The sequence below is a fragment of the Lithobates pipiens genome, unplaced genomic scaffold, assembly GCF_037356315.1.
Source record: "Lithobates pipiens isolate NorthernLeopardFrog02 unplaced genomic scaffold, aLitPip1_a1.2 Scaffold_8, whole genome shotgun sequence".
Classification (NCBI taxonomy): Eukaryota; Metazoa; Chordata; class Amphibia; order Anura; family Ranidae; genus Lithobates; species Lithobates pipiens.
This window is the reverse complement of record NW_027507903.1, coordinates 541,995,237-542,014,662: the sequence shown is the minus strand read 5'-3', so window position 1 is coordinate 542,014,662 and position 19,426 is coordinate 541,995,237. Positions and strand designations below refer to the sequence as shown.

Genomic DNA, 19,426 nt, shown 5'->3' with positions numbered 1-19,426 from the left:
AGCAGGAGCCATTGGCTCCTGCCACTGTCAATCAAATCCAATGACGCTGGAGCCGGAGGGTGGGGCAGAGTCCTGCTGTCTGTGTCAATGGACGCAGCAGGAATCAGCCTGCACCAGTGGCCCCATTGAATAGCGGCTTTCCAAGGGGGCACTCCAGAAGAAGAGAAGCCAGGAGCACCGTCGGGGGACCCCAGAAGAGGAGGATCGAGGCCACTGTAAAACCAGCTGCAAAGAGGAGGTAAGTGTAGCATGTTTGTTTTTTGTTTTTTAAAACTTCACATTACGTAGTTAAATACATAATTACATAGCAGTATCCTCTTTTATTAAAATTTTATTGAGTGGTCATGAGTCTTGTTAAACTTCCTTTCGCGGAAAAGCTTTATCCCTATTGTGGTGTCACCACTACGGTATTTATGAATTGAAATCATGTCCCCTCTCAAGCGTCTCTTCTCCAGAGAGAATACGTTCAGTGCTCACAACCTTTCCTCATGACTAATATCCTCCAGACCCTTTATTAGCTTAGTTGCCCTTCTTTGTACTCACTCCATTTCCAGTACATCCTTCCTGAGGACTGGTGCCCAGAACTGGACAGCATACTCTAGGTGCGGCCAGATCAGAGTGTTGTAGAGCAGGGGAATTATTGTTTTATCTCTGGAGTCGATTCCCTTTTTAATACATGGCAATATTCTGTTTGCTTTGTTGGCAGCAGCTTGGCTTTTCATGCTATTGCTGAGCCTATCATCTACTAGGACCACCAGGTCCTTTTCCATCCTAGATTCCCCCAGAGGTTCTCCCCCCAGTGTATAGATTGCATTCATATTTTTGCCACCCAAATGCATTATATTACATTTTTCTACATTAAACCTCATTTGCATGGCATGGCCTGCATGCACTGCCTGCCCAGGCCTTGCCCCACTTATGTTATTTCTTCAGTCCACTCACTTTATGTTTTACCATAGTCATCAAAAATAACCAGCTTTTCTGATCGTCAATTTCCATTTATGAGTTGTTTTGATTGTGATGCCCCCTCCTAGCACACTTCCTATGGTTAAGTTCCACCACCACACCACCAATACACCACCATACAGTTCCAGGACTTATTTTTCTCAAAATTCTTGGAGAAAACAAACATCTATCTACATATACCCCAATATTGGCACAATGTTCCAGTGTGTACTGTCATGGGGCTGTGCCTTTAAACGATCTGTTATTAAAAACAAACATGCATCTACTGTATGTACATTTGCATTTCTCCTAGTCTTTAGCCGCACTCCCCTGGGACCAGGGCTCAGCCTCTAAGAAATTTTACCTATCACACCTATGCGCAATGCATTTGATATAATGTTTCTTGTCTGCACATATCATTCAAATGAAGTTTGAATCTTGTATATAGAAATTAAAATAAGTAATCATGAAAGAATGCATAATTTAAAAAAAAAAATTTTATTTCTCAAGGAATTTGTTATAACAATTTCAACATGATGTCACAATAACATAAATTTCAGTTTCCTATGTAGGCAAAGCCTTTATATTTGCAATAATGAATTTTCTATTATGTCCAAAATTATCTATGATAACTTCAAATAAACTATGGCAAATTAATAATGTGTATACATGTTTTATATATTTTATGATTGGAAGGGTTCTGTCACAAGAAAGCTCAAACTGTCCCATGCAAAACAGGGTTCCAGAAGAAGCAGGTGCCATAATATCATCAAAGTGGCAGAAACTAGTGCAAGAAATTTTTTTGACACGGAAGTCATCATCCTTAAAATGTGGAGTCCAGGAGGCTGAAGTGGACAGGCCCATGAAGCGGCAGAGAGCTGGTGAGTAGAACACAAAATAAATCATATCATCATTGCACTAATGAAATTTAAAATAATATATATATTCTCTATGCATGCATTATATTAATTTTCTTAGTTTCACGTTGTCAGGTTCCACGATCTCCATCTCCACATTGCACAAGTGCAACCCTGTGTCCAAGGCACAAGACTGGATCTGGACATTCTGGTGAATAACCCTAAAATGTATCAATATTATGCAATGTCTATTGTCTAACATTTATTTAACATTGCTCTATCTTCATAATAACTTATGCATTTTTAAAAAAAATTTTTTATTTAAATAGCAAACATGTCATACTATGGTCTGTTTAAATGATTTTCACAGAACATACTATATAAAACACTTCTCAGTTGTCCATTTGGCACTCCTTGTAAGTTGTCCCTCCCATCTGCCAGGTGCCCCCTCAGCAAGCAGCTTGCTTTAAGGGCACCAAAGCAGTGATGCTTCCGACTTGAGCCGTGGCCATGTGTTTTCATACACACAAAGAGCAACACCCTGGCCATGTCCTCTCCATCTACCAATATAGCTTCACTGGCTGTGATTGACATCAGTGTTAGCTAATGGCTACCACTCCTGCCAAAAAGCCAATCTTGTGTCCGAGTTCCCGGAGACCAAAGGCTATTGTGTATTGCTGGACCCATAGGTGTATTCTGTAAGTATTTATTTTTATTTCACATTATGAAAAATACATGCATTAATATTCAAACTTTTTTCTTTCTAAACATTTTACCATATAACACAATTAATTTTCTATAAACAAAGGGGTTGATACTAGTTGTGGTTTTAGGGGTGATTTAATTTAACAATATTGGTTTTGGCCAGAAATTACAAATATACAATTTATTATAAAAAAATTAGGCTTATTCTGGATAAAAATGTTACCTTTCCTTTTGTAAAAAAAAAATATATAGTTATAGTACATGTTTAATTCTTTTTTCATAACACTTTCACTTCATGTACAAAATTACCTTTATATTTTTCAGTTCATATTTCTTCTTCAGCCGTGGTTAACTCATTGGCTTGTTCCTACGCAGAGCGAGTAATTATTTTAAATTGTTAAGCAAGAAAGATATCCCATCAGGCTCAGCTAATAAAAACATATAGACACTGCGCTAAATGTTACCAAGTTAAAAATTCTTATTAATATATAAAATGTATACACACAGAATAATGAATATATCTTATCTTATTTCTCTAAAAATAAAATTTCCATTAATGTACTCAACTAATTATTACTTATTGTTTACTGTTATATGTGACATTTATTACCTGTCTGCAATACATCTATTCTTTAACACTAACCTGCTTTTATCAGGTTAGCAGCATGCAGACAGACCCATGATACTAGATACGTACACTTTTAAATGTGCTCTTTATTCCTTTTTGCCAGATTTAAAACAGAGATCGACTGCGACTGCCACACAAAGAAAATCACCCAGTATTTCACCAACATCACCAATATTTTTGGTACCTATTTGATATAAAAGATACATATATGTAATTTTGAGCATGAAAATCACACATGTAACTTTTTCTGTGTATACTGTATACTGTGCAGACAGGGTTGGGCATAAAAAAGATTGAAAATGTATGTCTACATCATTTCACAGCTTCACTTAATTGGCCTCTTGTTTTGCTGTGAAGCCTGCTTCTCTTCCTACATGTTTCTGGGCTTTGCTGCGTATTAACCACTTTAGCCCTGAGCTTCTTTTTTACATTTGTTATTTACATGTTAAAATCAGTTTTTTTTTTTTTTTTTGCTAGAAATTACTTAGAATCCTCAAACATTATATATATTTTTTTCTAACACCCTAGAAAATAAATGGCAGTCGTTGCAATATTTTCTGTCACATCATATTTGCGCAGCAGTAAAGTTAGCCCAATTTGTTTTATATTGTGAAAAATAATGCTACACTGAGTAAATTGATACCCAACATGTCACGCTTCAAAATTGCGCCCGCTTGTGGAATGGCGACAAACTTTTACCCTTAACAATCTCCATAGGCTATGTTTAAAAATTTCTACCGGTTACCAATTTTGAGTTAAGGCCCGTACACACAATCAGAGTTTTTGAAAACAAACATGCAATTAGCTGTTTTGGAGCAACATCCGACCGTGTGTATGCTCCATCGGACAAACTTTTTCGGTTTTCATCAAACTTTTGTTGGCTGTGCGAACGGACAAACTTTTTGACAACATAAGTCTGATGGAGCAAAGTCCGATCTCGTGTACACAAAACCATCGGACTTTTGTACAAAGTAGAAACACATATGCTCAGAACCAATGCAAAAGATCAGACAACAATACAGAAGTTGACCAAAGGTGGTTGTATCTAATTTAAATTTGTCTTTGATTAATGCATGCTTATCTAAGATTTTGTTGTTTTAAGAAGAGTATATTATATAATCTATGTTTATAGTGCATATAATTGTTGAGTTTGCAATGTCCAATGTCCTCTATTTCAGATTGCGAAAACAGTTCTGTGAGAAATGAAGTTGTTCACAGTCATAAACCCATTCCAGCATATGGCCATCAATCAAATCTACTGAATTTATTTCCTCCCCCTCAATTTTCTACTGATGATGATGGTCATAGCAGAGAGTTTGAGGGAGCTGACTTGCTGTTAGCAGCTTTAATGCAACAGCCTAATTCCGCGTACACACGATCAAAATTTCCGATGATAAAACCGTGGATTTTTTTCCATAGGATGTTGGTTCAAACTTGTTTTGCATACACATGGTCATACAAATGTTGTCGGAAATTCCGAACATAAGTATGCGGTGACGTACAAGATGTACGACGAACTGAGCAAAAGGAAGTTCAATAGCCAGTGCGGCTCCTTCTGCTTGATTCCCGAGCATGTGTGAGCTTTTGTGCGGCAGACTTGTGTACACACGATCGGACTTTCCAACAAGTGATGTTGGCGGAAAATGTAAGAACCTGCTCTCAAACATTTGTGGCTGAAAATTCCGACAGCAAATGTTCGATTGAACATACACACGGTCGGACTTTCCGACAACAAGCTCACATCGAACATTTCCCCTCGGAAATTCCGACTGTGTGTATGCGGAATAAAACTCCAACAGCTACACCGGTTCTTTAAAATTCAGATGTGGAGAATGATCATTAAACAGTTGAAGCAGATGAAATTTGTGGAAGAGCACAGGAACACTACTCATAATAGTCCACTAAGTCAGTCTAGTAAGTATACCAAGGGATCATATCCTGATGAAAGTCCACAATCAAGAAATTATTTTCTTATATCATATAGGAGTACAGCAGGAGCAAGAACATCATCGAATGAATTGTGGCATAATAATATACTGGCAGAGACGAGCAATATTAATAAAAATGAATGACAATATATCCCTGTTATTGAGACAACAGGCCAATTCTTTTCTTAAAATGATATGGTTATATACAAACATGGACACAGTGTCATGGTAAGAATCTAAGTAGAGAAAATTACATTGAGGGGGGGGGGGGGGGGGTGCAGGGTCGGAGAAAGAGATAGACAGAGAAAAATGACAATCAAAAAAGTAGTGCAAAGTACTGCATACCTTCAATACTTAGCAAGAAATGATGAACTAGTTGCTTGCTTGCTTTCCTCATTATTCTTCAGCATAAATAAGTTGACATAATAACACTTTATTGGGAAACTGAGATAGATGTAGTTTGTAGTAGGAGGAGGAGACATCCATTGATATTGCTACTAAGAAAAGGTAATAATAAAATTAGAGGATAATATACAAACATGTAATTCCCCTCTACACACGATCTGACTTTTCGACAACAAAACCGTGGAATTTTGTTTGAAGGTTGTTGGCTCCAACTTGTCTTGCATACGCACGGTCACACAAATGTTGGGCAACAATTACGAATGTGAGAACGTGGTGATGTACAAGACTTACGACGAGCCGAGAAAAAGGAAGTTCAATAGCCAGTGTGGCTCCTTCTGCTTCATTCCGAGCATGTGTGGTTATTTTCATGGTTCCCTATGAAATCCATCTTAACTGGTCTGACATAAGTCAGACCAGTTATGAAATGCAGCGCACATTCCCTTCTTCTTTAATGGGATAATAATGAAGCTGCTTTGCTGGTGATACTGATGGAGTTATTGCAAACAAATTTTCAAATGCTTTTTTTTTCTAGTGATATCAAAAATAAAATTATTATACCACAACACCATTATCCTGTCGTTTTTAAGATCAAAGATACAGCTATGTTGGTGTTCCTTGTCAATTTTACATTGTATTTTTAAAATGTAACTGCCTACTCCCAAACTGTCATTTGAAGTAAAACACCTAGCCAAGTATTCTCCGCAATTTTTTTTATTGTGCATTAAAAAAGAAAAAAAATTATACATGCTATCTGCCAATAGAACTTAACCAAAAAGTGCATTCTATGCATCCAAAAATATATAAAAATATAACAAATCAAATCATTATTCAACCAAAAAAATCATGTCAAAGCAATAACTCCAGGGCCAATAATTATTATACACGTTATCTCCTCCAATTTCGCAACATGTCTGGTTAACGAAGAGCCGTTCAGAAACAAACTGAAAATCACAAAATGAAAAGCGCGAACTGAAAAGCGCGCAATTAAAATCGCAAACTGAAAAGCGCTAAATGAAAATAATCACTCACCAAACTTCTACTAACACAAAATTAGCAGAAGGAGCCCAAAGGGTGGTGCTAAAGAGTTGAAAAACCATGTAGTACATCACTACATTCATGATTGTTGGCCAACAATTGTGTGACGTGTATATGAAAGACAAGTTTGGGCCAACGACCTTCGGACAAAAGTATACGGTTTTGTTGGCCAAAATCCAATCACGTGTACGAGGCTTAAGAGAACATGTCTCCAAAACAGAGGAAACCTCTTCTCAGTTATCACCCCAGCTGATTTCTTTTCTATTCCTTTTTCCAGGGAAAACCCAAAATGAAGGATTCTTCACCACTCTCAACACTGGTGGCAATAGTCCCCAGGACACATAGAGAGGTTAAATCTCTCAAGCAGGGATACAGAAATCAAAAGCAAAGCAGTAAGGCAACATTCTAGAAGGCACACCTCAGACATATAAGTGAAAAATGTAAGAAAGTGTATTAATATACATTTAAAAACAACACGTAATGCATAAATCAATAGCCAAAAACTATATATGTGGTACTAAATATTGATAAACAAGAAGAAAACCATTACAGTTCATATTAATATCCACCATCAACCCGGAAAATCTGTGCTGATATTCTCGATGCGTTTCATGAGGAAAGCGAGGCACAGAAAAGTTATCTAGTGATAAACAACATGTATATATATATATATATATATATATATATATATATATATATATATATATATATATATATCACATTTAATGCATGTCAAATCTCACATGGTCAACTTACAATTTGTAAAAAGCAATGGCCAGCTTTAGCCTTTATGATGGTGTAGCCAGCGAATAGTTGAGGATCAAATATTTTTTCAATGCATTTCAAATATAAGTGGTAACAGAGGCCAGAAAGGAATAACCAGAGGGTCCACTATTCTCCAACCGGGAGCTGAGAAAGGGCAGGGGGTGAGAGAAAGGTGACTCCACTCTCAGTAGGGAACCCCAGAGGTAGATGTCAGATCCGGAATGGAAAAATAAATGATCCCAAACCTAAAAAATGACATTATTCTGGTGAAACAGAAATATGAACTAAATATAAGTGCTTAACCACTTGCCGACCGCCGCACGACGATGTACGTCGACAGAATGGCACGGGCAGGCATAAGGGCTTACATGTACGTCCTTGCCTGCCCGCGGGTCGGGGGCCCGATCGGGCCCCCGCCCGGTGCCTGCGGCGGTCGGTATTCGTTCGGGAGCGATCCCGGACGAGGGGACGGCCATTCATTCATGGCCACCCCCTCGTGATCGCTCCCGACGAATGAAAATGTCCCGTGACATCACTTCCTCTCCTGTAATGTAAACACAGGAGAGGAAGTGATGTATTCTCTCCTCCGTGTCGGTATTTTTCGTTCCGGCACCGAGGAGAGAGCATCGGTGAGTTGCACAAGCACTACACTACACAGTAGAACATGCCAGGCACACTCACACCCCCCCTTTACCCCCCGATCACCCCCCAATTACCCCTGCCCCCCCAGTCACAGTGACACCAATTTTCTTTTTTTTTTTTTTTGCATTGGTGTCATTTGTGACTGTAATAACTGTTAGGGCAGTTAGGGTTAGCCCCCTTTAGTTCTAATGTGCCCCCCTAACCCCCCCAATAAAGGTTTAACCCCGTGATCACCCCCCGTCGCCAGTGTCACTAAGGCTGGGTTCACATTGCAGCGGTTTATGAGAACGAATGTGATTCGCACCGCACTGCAGTGCAAATCACATCCGATCTCTGTGCGATTCGAGTTCAGCCATACAGATAGTATGGCTGAATTCGTGTCGCACCCGCCGCACCCGCCGCAAATTCGCACGGGACCCTTTTTTTGGGCCGCAGCAGAATCGGATCGCAAGGGTGTTTACACCATGCGATCCGAGTTTGCAGATCGCACTGCGATATGCGAACTGATCTGGGGGTGTCATTAACATTTCACTGACACTCCCAGCAGTTCGCATAGGGCAGTGTGAACTGCCGCCGGGAGGCATGCGATGCGGGAACCCGCCGCGGATTCATGGCGTTCCCGCATCGCTCCAGTGTGAACCCAGCCTAATAAGCAATCATTTTTCTGATCGCTGTATTAGTGTCACAGGTGACGCTAGTTAGGCAGGTAGGTATTTAGGTTCGCCGCAGCTTTTTATAGCGCCAGGGACCCCCATATACTACCGCATAAAGCCCCCTGATTGCCCCCTAGTTAACCCTTTCACCAGTGATCACCATAAAACTGTTACAGGTGACGCTGGTTGGTTAGTTATTTTTTTTTAGTTTCAGGGCACCCGCCATTTATTACCTAATAAAGGTTTAACCCCCTGATCACCCGGCGGGTGTCATTTGTGACTGTAATAACTGTTAGGGCAGTTAGGGTTAGCCCCCTTTAGTTCTAAGGTACCCCCCTAACCCCCCCAATAAAGGTTTAACCCCGTGATCACCCCCCGTCGCCAGTGTCACTAAGGCTGGGTTCACATTGCAGCGGTTTATGAGAACGGATGTGATTCGCACCGCACTGCAGTGCAAATCACATCCGATCTCTGTGCGATTCGAGTTCAGCCATACAGATAGTATGGCTGAATTCGTGTCGCACCCGCCGCACCCGCCGCAAACTCGCACGGGACCCTTTTTTTGGTCCGCAGCAGAATCGGATCGCATGGGTGTTCACACCATGCGATCCGAGTTTGCAGATCGCACTGCGATATGCGAACTGATCTGGGGGTGTCATTAACATTTCACTGACACTCCCAGCAGTTCGCATAGGGCAGTGTGAACTGCCGCCGGGAGGCATGTGATGCGGGAACCCGCCGCGCATTCGTGGCGTTCCCACATCGCTCCAGTGTGAACCCAGCCTAATAAGCAATCGTTTTTCTGATCACTGTATTAGTGTCACAGGTGACGCTAGTTAGGCAGGTAGGTATTTAGGTTCGCCGCAGCTTTTTATAGCGCCAGGGACCCCCATATACTACCGCATAAAGCCCCCTGATTGCCCCCTAGTTAACCCTTTCACCAGTGATCACCATATAACTGTGACAGGTGACGCTGGTTGGTTAGTTATTTTTTTTATAGTTTCAGGGCACCCGCCATTTATTGCCTAGTCTCACTAGTGTACCCCTAAATTTAGGGGTGTCTACTTTCCAAAATGGGGTCATTTGGGGGGGGTTTGTGCCATCTTGGCATTTTATGGCCTTCAAAACTGTAACGCCCTTAGAAAGCCTGAAGGCGGTGCTTGGTTTTCGGGGCCCCGTACGCGGCTAGGCTCCCAAAAAGTCCCACATATGTGGTATCCCCGTACTCAGGAGAAGCAGCAGAATTTATTTTGGGGTGTCATTTCACATATGCCCATGGCATGCGTGAGCAATATATCATTTAGTGACAACTTTGTGAAAAAAAAAAAAAGTTTGTAATTTTCCCGCAACTTGTGGCAAAATATAAAATATTCCATGGACTCAAAATGCCTCTCAGCAAATAGCTTGGGGTGTCTACTTTCTAAAATGGGGTCATTTGTGGGGGTTTTGTGCCATCTTGGCATTTTATGGCCTTCAAAACTGTAATAGGTAGTGAGAAGTGAAATCAAAAATTTACGCCCTTAGAAAGCCTGAAGGCGGTGCTTGGTTTTCGGGGCCCCGTACACGGCTAGGCTCCCAAAAAGTCCCACATATGTGGTATCCCCGTACTCAGGAGAAGCAGCAGAATTTATTTTGGGGTGTCATTTCACATATGCCCATAGCATGTGTGAGCAATATATCATTTAGTGACAACTTTGTGTAAAAAAAAAAAAAAAATTATTTTTTGTCATTATTCAATCGCTTGAGGCAAAAAAAAAAAAAATATTCAATGGGCTCAACATGCCACTTATCAATTTCCTTAGGGTGTCTACTTTCCAAAATGGGGTCATTTGGGGGGGTTTTGTACTGCCCTGCCATTTTAGCACCTCAAGAAATGAGATAGGCAGTCGTAAACTAAAAGCTGCGTAAATTCCAGAAAACGTACCTTAGTTTGTAGATGTGACAACTTTTGCGCAAACCAATAAATATACAATTATTGACTTTTTTTTTACCAAAGACATGTGGCTGAATACATTTTGGCCTAAATGTATGACTAAAATTGAGTTTATTGGATTTTTCTAATAACAAAAAGTAGAAAATATCATTTTTTTTCAAAATTTGCGGTCTTTTTACGTTTATATCGCAAAAAATAAAAATCGCAGAGGCAATCAAATACCATCAAAAGAAAGCTCTATTTGTGGGAAGAAAAGGACGCAAATTTTGTTTGGGTACAACATTGCATGACCGCGCAATTACCAGTTAAAGCAGCGCAGTGCCAAATTGTAAAAAGACCTCTGGTCATTTACCAGCAAAATGGTCCGGTCTGAAGGTGGTTAAGTGCTGAGAATCAAAAAATGTAAGCGATTATGTGGGCAATAAAGAACCCCAGAACTGTAAATATAAAGTATAGGACATAGAAAGTGTAACGGCACCCCTAATATAAAGGGGGTTAACGCCGTTTACGATGTTCCCTCTCCTAGACACACATCCACTCGCTACCAATATCCACAGCTAAACGACCCTTTCCTATAGGAGCCGACCCCTCTGGCAAAAAGACGAGACGTACTCTGTCTCTTCTGTAGTAGGAATGACTTTATTAATGAGAAACATTGTCACTTTATACACAATTCAAGGCACATGCTTTAACATGAGCAAGGGCCCAGCTCCACCCACACATCCCAAGACTCAACACCTCATCCTGACGTCTGCTAGGCTTCAAACGATCCCACCCAATACACATCTTTTCACAAAGGGTTGGCAGCCAGTCTGTCTGGCACTTTACAATACACACAAGGACAGACTTAAATGAACAATAGAAATGCAAAACAACTTAATTCCTCACAGCAATGATACTTAACCCCCATATACAGTATACATCCAATCTATATACAATGTATATACAGCCTTGAATATGGCTATCACAGACCATATCGGGGGTTTCTTTTATTCACCCTGTGTCCAAAGTGACCCCACTGTCACAGAAAGAAAAAAGATACTATATTAGTTAGCCAAAAATAATAAAAGTGTGCTGAAAAACACTGTGACTAAATAGCACAGCTGAAAAGTATTTGAAGAAAAAATTTGCGATTAATGCATAATAATATCTATTGAATAATAGGATGGAACCCTCCGATATTCAATGCCGTTGAGTGTGTGTATACTTTGATAAACCTATATAGGTATGCCAAAAAAGTGAAATCATGAGTGCCAATAAAATGACTCCATAAATGAAGAAGGCATTACTAGAAAAAAGTGTTTGATGTCATACATAGAAAGGATCATCAATGCTAACTACAGTGAATTACTGTGCATAAAGCCACACCAATTTATTAAATGTGTGGGAGTAGATGATGAGTGAACTAAAGTCAACAAATTGATTGATGACAGACAAGGGTGCAGAGTGTAAAACTGAAAAACTAAAAAAGCAGGCCAGCAAAGATCTTCCAGTAAGAAAAAAAAGAAAAAAAGAAAAAAAAAGAAAACCGCATGGATCCACCACAACTACCAAACGGCATGATAAACGTATTACAACAACAACAAATAAAATAGGTGCCACATGAAAAGAAAAATTTTATTTACCCTGGGAGTGGAGGACTGAAAGTATCCGACAATCTGATACCAAACACAGGCAGGGCACAACTGAAAGGCAGGCTGCCGGGTAAATAGCCCAGATCAGCCCGCCCCTCCAACATCACCATGGCGGCATGACCGCCAATGGGCTCACGCCAATGAGGGGACAACCAGTTGGTATATGGCTGAGACCATGGGTGAAACACAGCTGATAGGATCAGCTGTATCCACTCATGGAAGGGATACTCATAGGATGCACGTGCAAGGCATGGTAAGCATCATGCATGCATGAGACGTGGTGAAGTCACAGGAACGATGGCCTGTCTGGAATCCACACAGGGCCATCCCCAAGGATGACTAGGTGACGCCAATGCCTCCCACCCCCCAGAGCGGAAGTGGAAGGGGACATGAAGTGGTGCAGAGCAGCCAGGGACACCCAGGCGTTTCTTAATTGTTTTAGCGCTAAAAATAGAAAGCGCAAAAAAACTTCTCCCATGCCCCCCCAGTGTGGAAGCCCGAGTGCTTTCACACTGGGGAGGTATGCTTGTGGAACGTTACAAAAAGTCCTGCAAGCAGCATCTTTGGGGCGGTCTTTGTTTTTATTTTCCCTTGCAAAGTTGATACAGAATTGCAAGCGTTTGAGCTAAAAAGTCAGAAGAATGAGTTTTCTCATTACCGCTAATGTGGCCGCGGCAACATTGACCTTTATATACATATACCAAAAAGCCCTTTTCCCACCTTGAGATATTTACAGTCATCCAACTAATCCTTTTTTTAAGGACCTTCCGTGCTCCATAAATCACATGATAGAAGAAAAAGAGGGAGAGTCTCTAAAGCATAAAGAAAACATTTTTTTTTATTCAATAGAAAGCAATTTTAAAAAAACACTCGCAAACCTGGTCTTGCCTGTAAGCAGGGAGTTGATATCGCTAATTATGACCTACACATTTTAGACTTCTTCAGGAGCAGTTCTGAAGAAGTGGTGAATGGGATTATTTACTATTTTTATTATTTCTTTATTTATTTTATTATCATTTTTTTTTTTTTTTTTTTAAATAAATTACACACAGTTCACATAATTTACTGTATAGCACTCTACGCACATAGTACTAACTGACCAAAGACCACACACCATGCACTTTTAGAAGGTGGCTATGTGTATGATGTGATGTGTGACATAATGGGAAATGGACTAATTTACTGAAGGAGTTGAGAATCTTTACTCAATAAATTGTGAGAATATTCAAGTAAATTAACCAATATTGTAAAAAGCTAATTCCTGTTTACTTTTTTCATGCGCACATGATTTGGTAATCATAGTTAATAGGAATTGTTTTTGACATGATTGGATAATTGAATATTCTCACAATTTATTGAGTGACGATTCTCAGCTCATTTAGTAAATTAGCCTCTAAGTGTCTATAGGTACTTTTAGCATGTGACCAAATTTAGTCTAGAAAAGCAATTGTCTATAATGCTTTGATATGCATTTGATACAGTTTCTTGAAAAAGTATTCATACCCCTTCAATTTTCTCACATTTTGTCAAGTTACAACCAAAAATATAAATGTTTTTTATTGCGACTTTATGTGGTAGACAAACACAAAGTGGCACATAATTGTGAAGTGGAAGGAAAATTATAAATGGTTTTCAAATTTGTTTTACAAATAAATATGTGAAAAGTGTTTTTGTATTTACCCCCCTGAGTCAATACTTTGTAGAACCACCTTTCGCTGCAATTACAGCTGCAAGTCTTTTTGGGTATGTCTCTACCAGCTTTGCACATCTACAGAGTGACATTTTTTCCCATTCTTCTTTGCACAATAGCTTCAGCTCTGTCAGATTGGATGAAGAGTGTCTGTTCACAGCAACTTTCAAGTCATGCCACAGATTCTCAATTGAATTTAGGTCTGGACTTTGACTGGGCCATTCTAACACATGAATATTCATTGATCTAAACAATTCCAGTGTGCACCTCGGCCCCAGTCTCAAGTCTTTTGCACGCTCTAAAGCCTTGTACATACGATCGGAAATCCCACCAGCAAAAGTCAGATGAGAGCTTTTGGTCAGAAATTCCGATCATGTGTATGCTCCAGTAGACTGACGGAAATTCCGCCAGCAAAAAATTGAGAGTAGGTTCTCTATTTTTCCGACGGAAAAAGCTCTGATTGGAATTTCCGATCGTCTGTAGCAATTCCGATGTGCAAAATTCCTAAGCATGCTCGGAAACAATTTGACGCATGCTCGGACGCATTGAACTTCATTTTATTGGCTTGTCGTAGTGTTGTACGTCACCGCGTTCTTGACTATTGAAAGTTCCGAGAACTTTTGTGTGACCGTGTGTATGCAAGCCAAGCTTGAGCGGAATTCCGTCGGAAAAACCATCCAAGATTTTTCCAATGAAAATTCAGATCGTGTTTATGCGGCATAACAGGTTTTCTTCTAAGATTGCCCTGTATTTAGCTCCATCCATCTTCCCATCAACTCTGACCAGCTTTCCTGTGAGTGCTGAAGAAAAGCCTCCCCACAACATGATGCTGCCACCACCATGTTTCAGAGTGTGGATGGTGTGTTCACGGTGATGTGCAGTGTTAGTTTTCCGCCACACATAGGGTTTTGCTTTTAGGCCAAAAAGTTCAGTTTTGGCCTCATCTGACTAGAGCACCTTCTTCCACACGTTTGCTGTGACCCCCAAATGGCTTCTTACAAACTACAAACAGGACTTCTTATGACTTTCTTTCAACAATGGCTTTCTTCTTTCATAAAGGCCAGATTTGTGGAGTGCACAATTAATAGTTGTCCTGTGGATGGATTCTCCCACCTGAGCTGTGGATCTCTGCAGCTTCTACAGAGTTACCATGGGCCTGTTGGCTGCTTCTCTGATTAATGCTCTCCTTGCCCGCCCTGTCAGTTTAGATGGACATCCATGTCTTGGTAGGTTTGCAGTTGAGCCATATTCTTTCTATTTTTGGATGATAGAATTGAACAGTGCTCCGTGAGATGTTCAAAGCTTGGGATATTTTTTTATAACCTAACCCTGCTTTAAACTTCTCCACAACTTTATCCCAGACCTGCCTGGTGTGTTGCTTGGCCTTCATGATGCTGTTTGTTCACTAAGGTTCTCTAATAAATGTCTGAGGGCTTCACAGAACATCTGTTATTATACTGAGATTAAATTACCATCAGGTGGACTCTATTTACTAATTAGGTGACTCCTGAAGGCAATTGGTTCCAGTGGATTTTAATTAGGGATATCAGAGTAAAGGAGGCTGAATACAAATGCACGCCACATTTTTCACATATTTATTTGTAAAACAAACAAATTATCTTTGTATTCTGACACTGGGAAACTCTCCCCGCTGTCAGAATGCAATAGCTCTGCGGGAGGGATTCCACCATCAACAGGGGAATCAAATAATTTTTTTTCTTTGAACCTGCTGATTGAATGCAAAAAAAAAAAATGCATCACTTATGGCCTGCCTAAGAATATGTACAAAAATACTGCTGCATAAAAAAATGTTGTTCCATAAGGACTTTTTCACTGGGGTTGATTGGAGTCCGAGCTGTGCCATACACTTTAAAGTAACTATAAAAATGTTTCAAACATACAGTAGGTTTAAGTTACATGTAATTTACAATGTTCAATTTTTTTTTAATTTTAGGCATATCAGAAGCCAACCAATGTGGTTCCAGCCAGGCCAGCATACCCATCAGTTCCACTACAGGTATGCTTCTACTCTATTACTATACTCCAGGCTTTTCTGGTACTATCTTGGAAATCAGAAAGATTGCTTTAGTCCCAACTTTTCAAAGACATGGATGAGCCAGTTAAGTTTCTCCAACCCAAACTCGCTCACCCATGTCCTCAACCCAACAGAACATCTTTGGGATGAATTAGAGCAGAGACTGCGAGCCAGGCCTTCTTGTCCAACATCAGTGCCTGACCTCACAAATGCTCTTCTGGAAGAATGGTCAAACATTCCCTTAAGCCATGTACACACGTAGCCGTCTGTCCGACGTACTTAGAGCCGTCTATCCGACGTACTTAGTCTGGCGGACTTCCCGCCAGACTGTCCATCGGACTTTCCGAACGGGCTACTTGCCCACACACGGCACTTTTTCAGTGGACTAATACGGCGACTAAGTCCGCCGTACTATCCGCCTAACTGAACGTATTCGCCCACGCACGCAGAGGAAAGTCCGCTCATTTCGAGCGCATCTCCAGGTAGACGGGGCCCGCGAAGGAGACGTCGCTGGCCCCGCCACCTGGTATGGACTTAAAGGGGAACCCCAACGCCGAAAAAAATCGGCGTGGGGGTCCCCCCAAGTCCACAACAGACCCTTGTCCGAGCGCGCTACCCGGCCGGCCAGGAAAGGAGGGGCGAGCGAGCGCCCCCCCTCCTGAGCCGTACCAGGCCGCGTGCCCTCAACATGGGGGGTGCCTTGGGGAAGGGGGGGGGCACGCGGCCCCCCCACCCCAAAGCACCTTGTCCCCATGTTGATGAGGACAAGGGCCTCTTCACGACAACCCTGGCCGTTGGTTGTCGGGGTCTGCGGGCGAGGGGCTTATCGGAATCCGGGAGCCCCCTTTAATAAGGGGGCCCCCGGATACCGGCCCCCCACCCTATGTGAATGAGTATGGGGTACAATGTACCCCTACCCATTCACCTGTAAAATAAAGTACAAAAAAAACACAACACACAAGATAAAATAGTTTATTACACAGCTCCGGGGGTCTTCTGTCTTCGGGGGTCTTCTCGCCGGACTCCTCCGCTATCTTCTTGTAGCTCTTTTACTAGCAGAGGAGTCCGGCTTTCTTCCTCGCCGCCGCCCTCTTCTTCCGACTTCGGGGGTCTTGTCTCCCCTCTTCGGTTCTTCTGCCGGGCCACCGCGCCTTCTTCTAGCTCTTTTACAGGCGGTGGCCCGGTCTTCTGCCGCCGCCGCCTTCCGTTCTTCTTCTTCTTCTTCTCCTGGAGATGTTGACTCGACGTTCTCTCCGGCCGCAATGCCAGGGACGCGCTGCGCTGCGACTTATATAGGGACAAGGGGTGGTGTCACATGGGTTGATGTCACATGGGTTGATGTCACATGGGTTGGTGTCACATGGTGACCCCGCCCCCTTATGATGTCACAGTCCCGGAGGATGCTGGGACTGTCGCCATGTGACATCAACCCATGTGACCAACCCATGTGACACCGCCCCTTGTCCCTATATAAGTCGCAGTGCAGCCCGTCCCTGGCATTGCGGCCGGAGAGAACGTCGAGTCAACATCTCCAGGAGAAGAAGAAGAAGAACGAAAGGCGGCGGCGGCGGCGGCGACAGAAGACCGGGCCACCGCCTGTAAAAGAGCTATAAGAAGGCGTGGTGGCCCGGCAGAAGAACCGAAGAGGGGGACAAGACCCCCGAAGTCGGAAGAAGAGGCTGCGGCGACGAAGAAGAATGCCGGGCTCCTCCGCTAGTAAAAGAGCTACAAGAAGATAGCGGAGGAGTCTGGCGAGAAGACCCCCGAAGACGGAAGACCCTCGGAGCTGTGCAATAAATTATTTTATCTTGTGTGTTGTGTTTTTTTTGTACTTTATTTTACAGGTGAATGGGTAGGGGTACATTGTACCCCATACTCATTCACATAGGGTGGGGGGCCGGTATCCGGGGGCCCCCTTATTAAAGGGGGCTCCCGGATTCCGATAAGCCCCCCGCCCGCAGACCCCGACAACCAACGGCCAGGGTTGTCGGGAAGAGGCCCTTGTCCTCATCAACATGGGGACAAGGTGCTTTGGGGTGGGGGGGCCGCCTGGCCCCCCCCTTTCCCAAGGCACCCCCCATGTTGAGGGCACGCGGCCTGGTACGGCTCAGGAGGGGGTCGCTCGCTCGCCCCTCCTTTCCTGGCCGGCCGGGTAGCGTGCTCGGACAAGGGTCTGATGTGGACTTTGGGGGGACCCCTACGCCGATTTTTTTCGGCGTTGGGGTTCCCCTTTAAGTCCATACCAGGCGGCGGGGCCAGCGACGTCTCCTTCGCGGGCCCCGCCTACCTGGAGACCCGCTCGGTATGAGCGGACTTTTCTCCGGGCGGGAAAAGTCTGTTCATTTCAAAAGTACGGCGGACTGGCATACACACGGCCGGATTGTCCGCCGAAATGCGAGTCCGGCGGGAAGATTGGAGTGCAAAACTACATTCTAAGTCCGCCGTACTTTCGGGTCAAAAAAGTATGCCGGAGGCTACACACGGGGGGATTGTTTGGCGGACTTGAGTTTGCCAGACTTTTCCACCCGCTTGTTTGATCGTGTGTACGCGGCATTAGACACACTCCTAAACCTTGTGGACGGTCTTTCCAGAAGAGTTGAAGCTGTTATAGCTGCAGAGGGTGGGCCAACTCAATATTGAACCCTATGGGCTAAGACTGGGATGCCATTAAAGTTCATGTTGATGTAAAGGCAGGTGTCCCAATACTTTTGGTAATATAGCGTAATTTGCTCAGTCATACCTGTGCTGAGTAACCATTTAAGTACAGTGGCATATGTAGAAGATGTGAAAGTGTCACAGTACAGAAATGTTAACATCTTTGCAGTCAGGGCAGATCCATAGGCAGATATTCAGGAGGATCAGAAAATGACTGACTTTATGGATCACGTCTACTCATAACATTATATATATTGCTAAACAGTAATCTGCATAAAACTATTTACACTGCAACCCTCAATGGCTTTCTTATATAATATTACCATTTTTATTTCAGGCAATGAAGCCAAATTACAGACGATAAGAATGATGTACAGCAGAGGATGAAATATGTAATAAAAGCACCATAAAAACTGTAAAGACACATCTCTATTCTGCATCAATACGTATCATATCTCTTTATTTTTAAACTTCTGGAAATCACCAAGATTGTAGTGGCATAGTGTGCTTTTCTTCTCTTCTCCACAATTACAGTTCATTTTATTTTATATTTATATAAATTCTTATTTTTAAAAATTTAATTTTTCTACAGAACAATGTATGAGTCTTTTTTATTACATGTTAATGATCAGTGGTAGACAACCTTTTGACGACAGTGTGCCGAAAAATGTTTTCAAAGAAATTGAGAGTGCCGATTTTATAACAAAAAAATTTCAACTTCACACTCTCAATGACAAAAAGATTTTTTATAAAGTAAATGCTGTAAACTACTTTAGTAGTGAGAAATTAACATCCTGCATCTGATCAGCCCCAATTCCTGCAACTCCACACCTCAGATCACTGTACCCCCTGCACATCTGCCCCACCACTGTACCCCTTGCTCATCTGCCCCACCACTGTACCTCCCGCCCAACCA

The 19,426-nt window shown here is 42.2% G+C and overlaps 1 protein-coding gene across 3 annotated transcripts in view; it reads left to right on the top strand.

Moving 5' to 3' along the window:
- LOC143960809 (zinc metalloproteinase-disintegrin-like VAP1) overlaps positions 1-19,042 on the top strand; it is a 295,153-nt gene extending 276,111 nt beyond the window's left edge. For all 3 annotated transcript variants that reach the window (XM_077469729.1, XM_077469728.1, XM_077469726.1), the window contains 2 exons: positions 15,775-15,837; positions 18,848-19,042. In XM_077469729.1, the coding sequence (XP_077325855.1) occupies positions 15,775-15,837; positions 18,848-18,874 (90 nt within the window). In that variant the 3' untranslated portion in view covers positions 18,875-19,042. The remainder of the gene's footprint in view (positions 1-15,774; positions 15,838-18,847) is intronic.
- Positions 19,043-19,426: the final 384 nt, after the last annotated feature.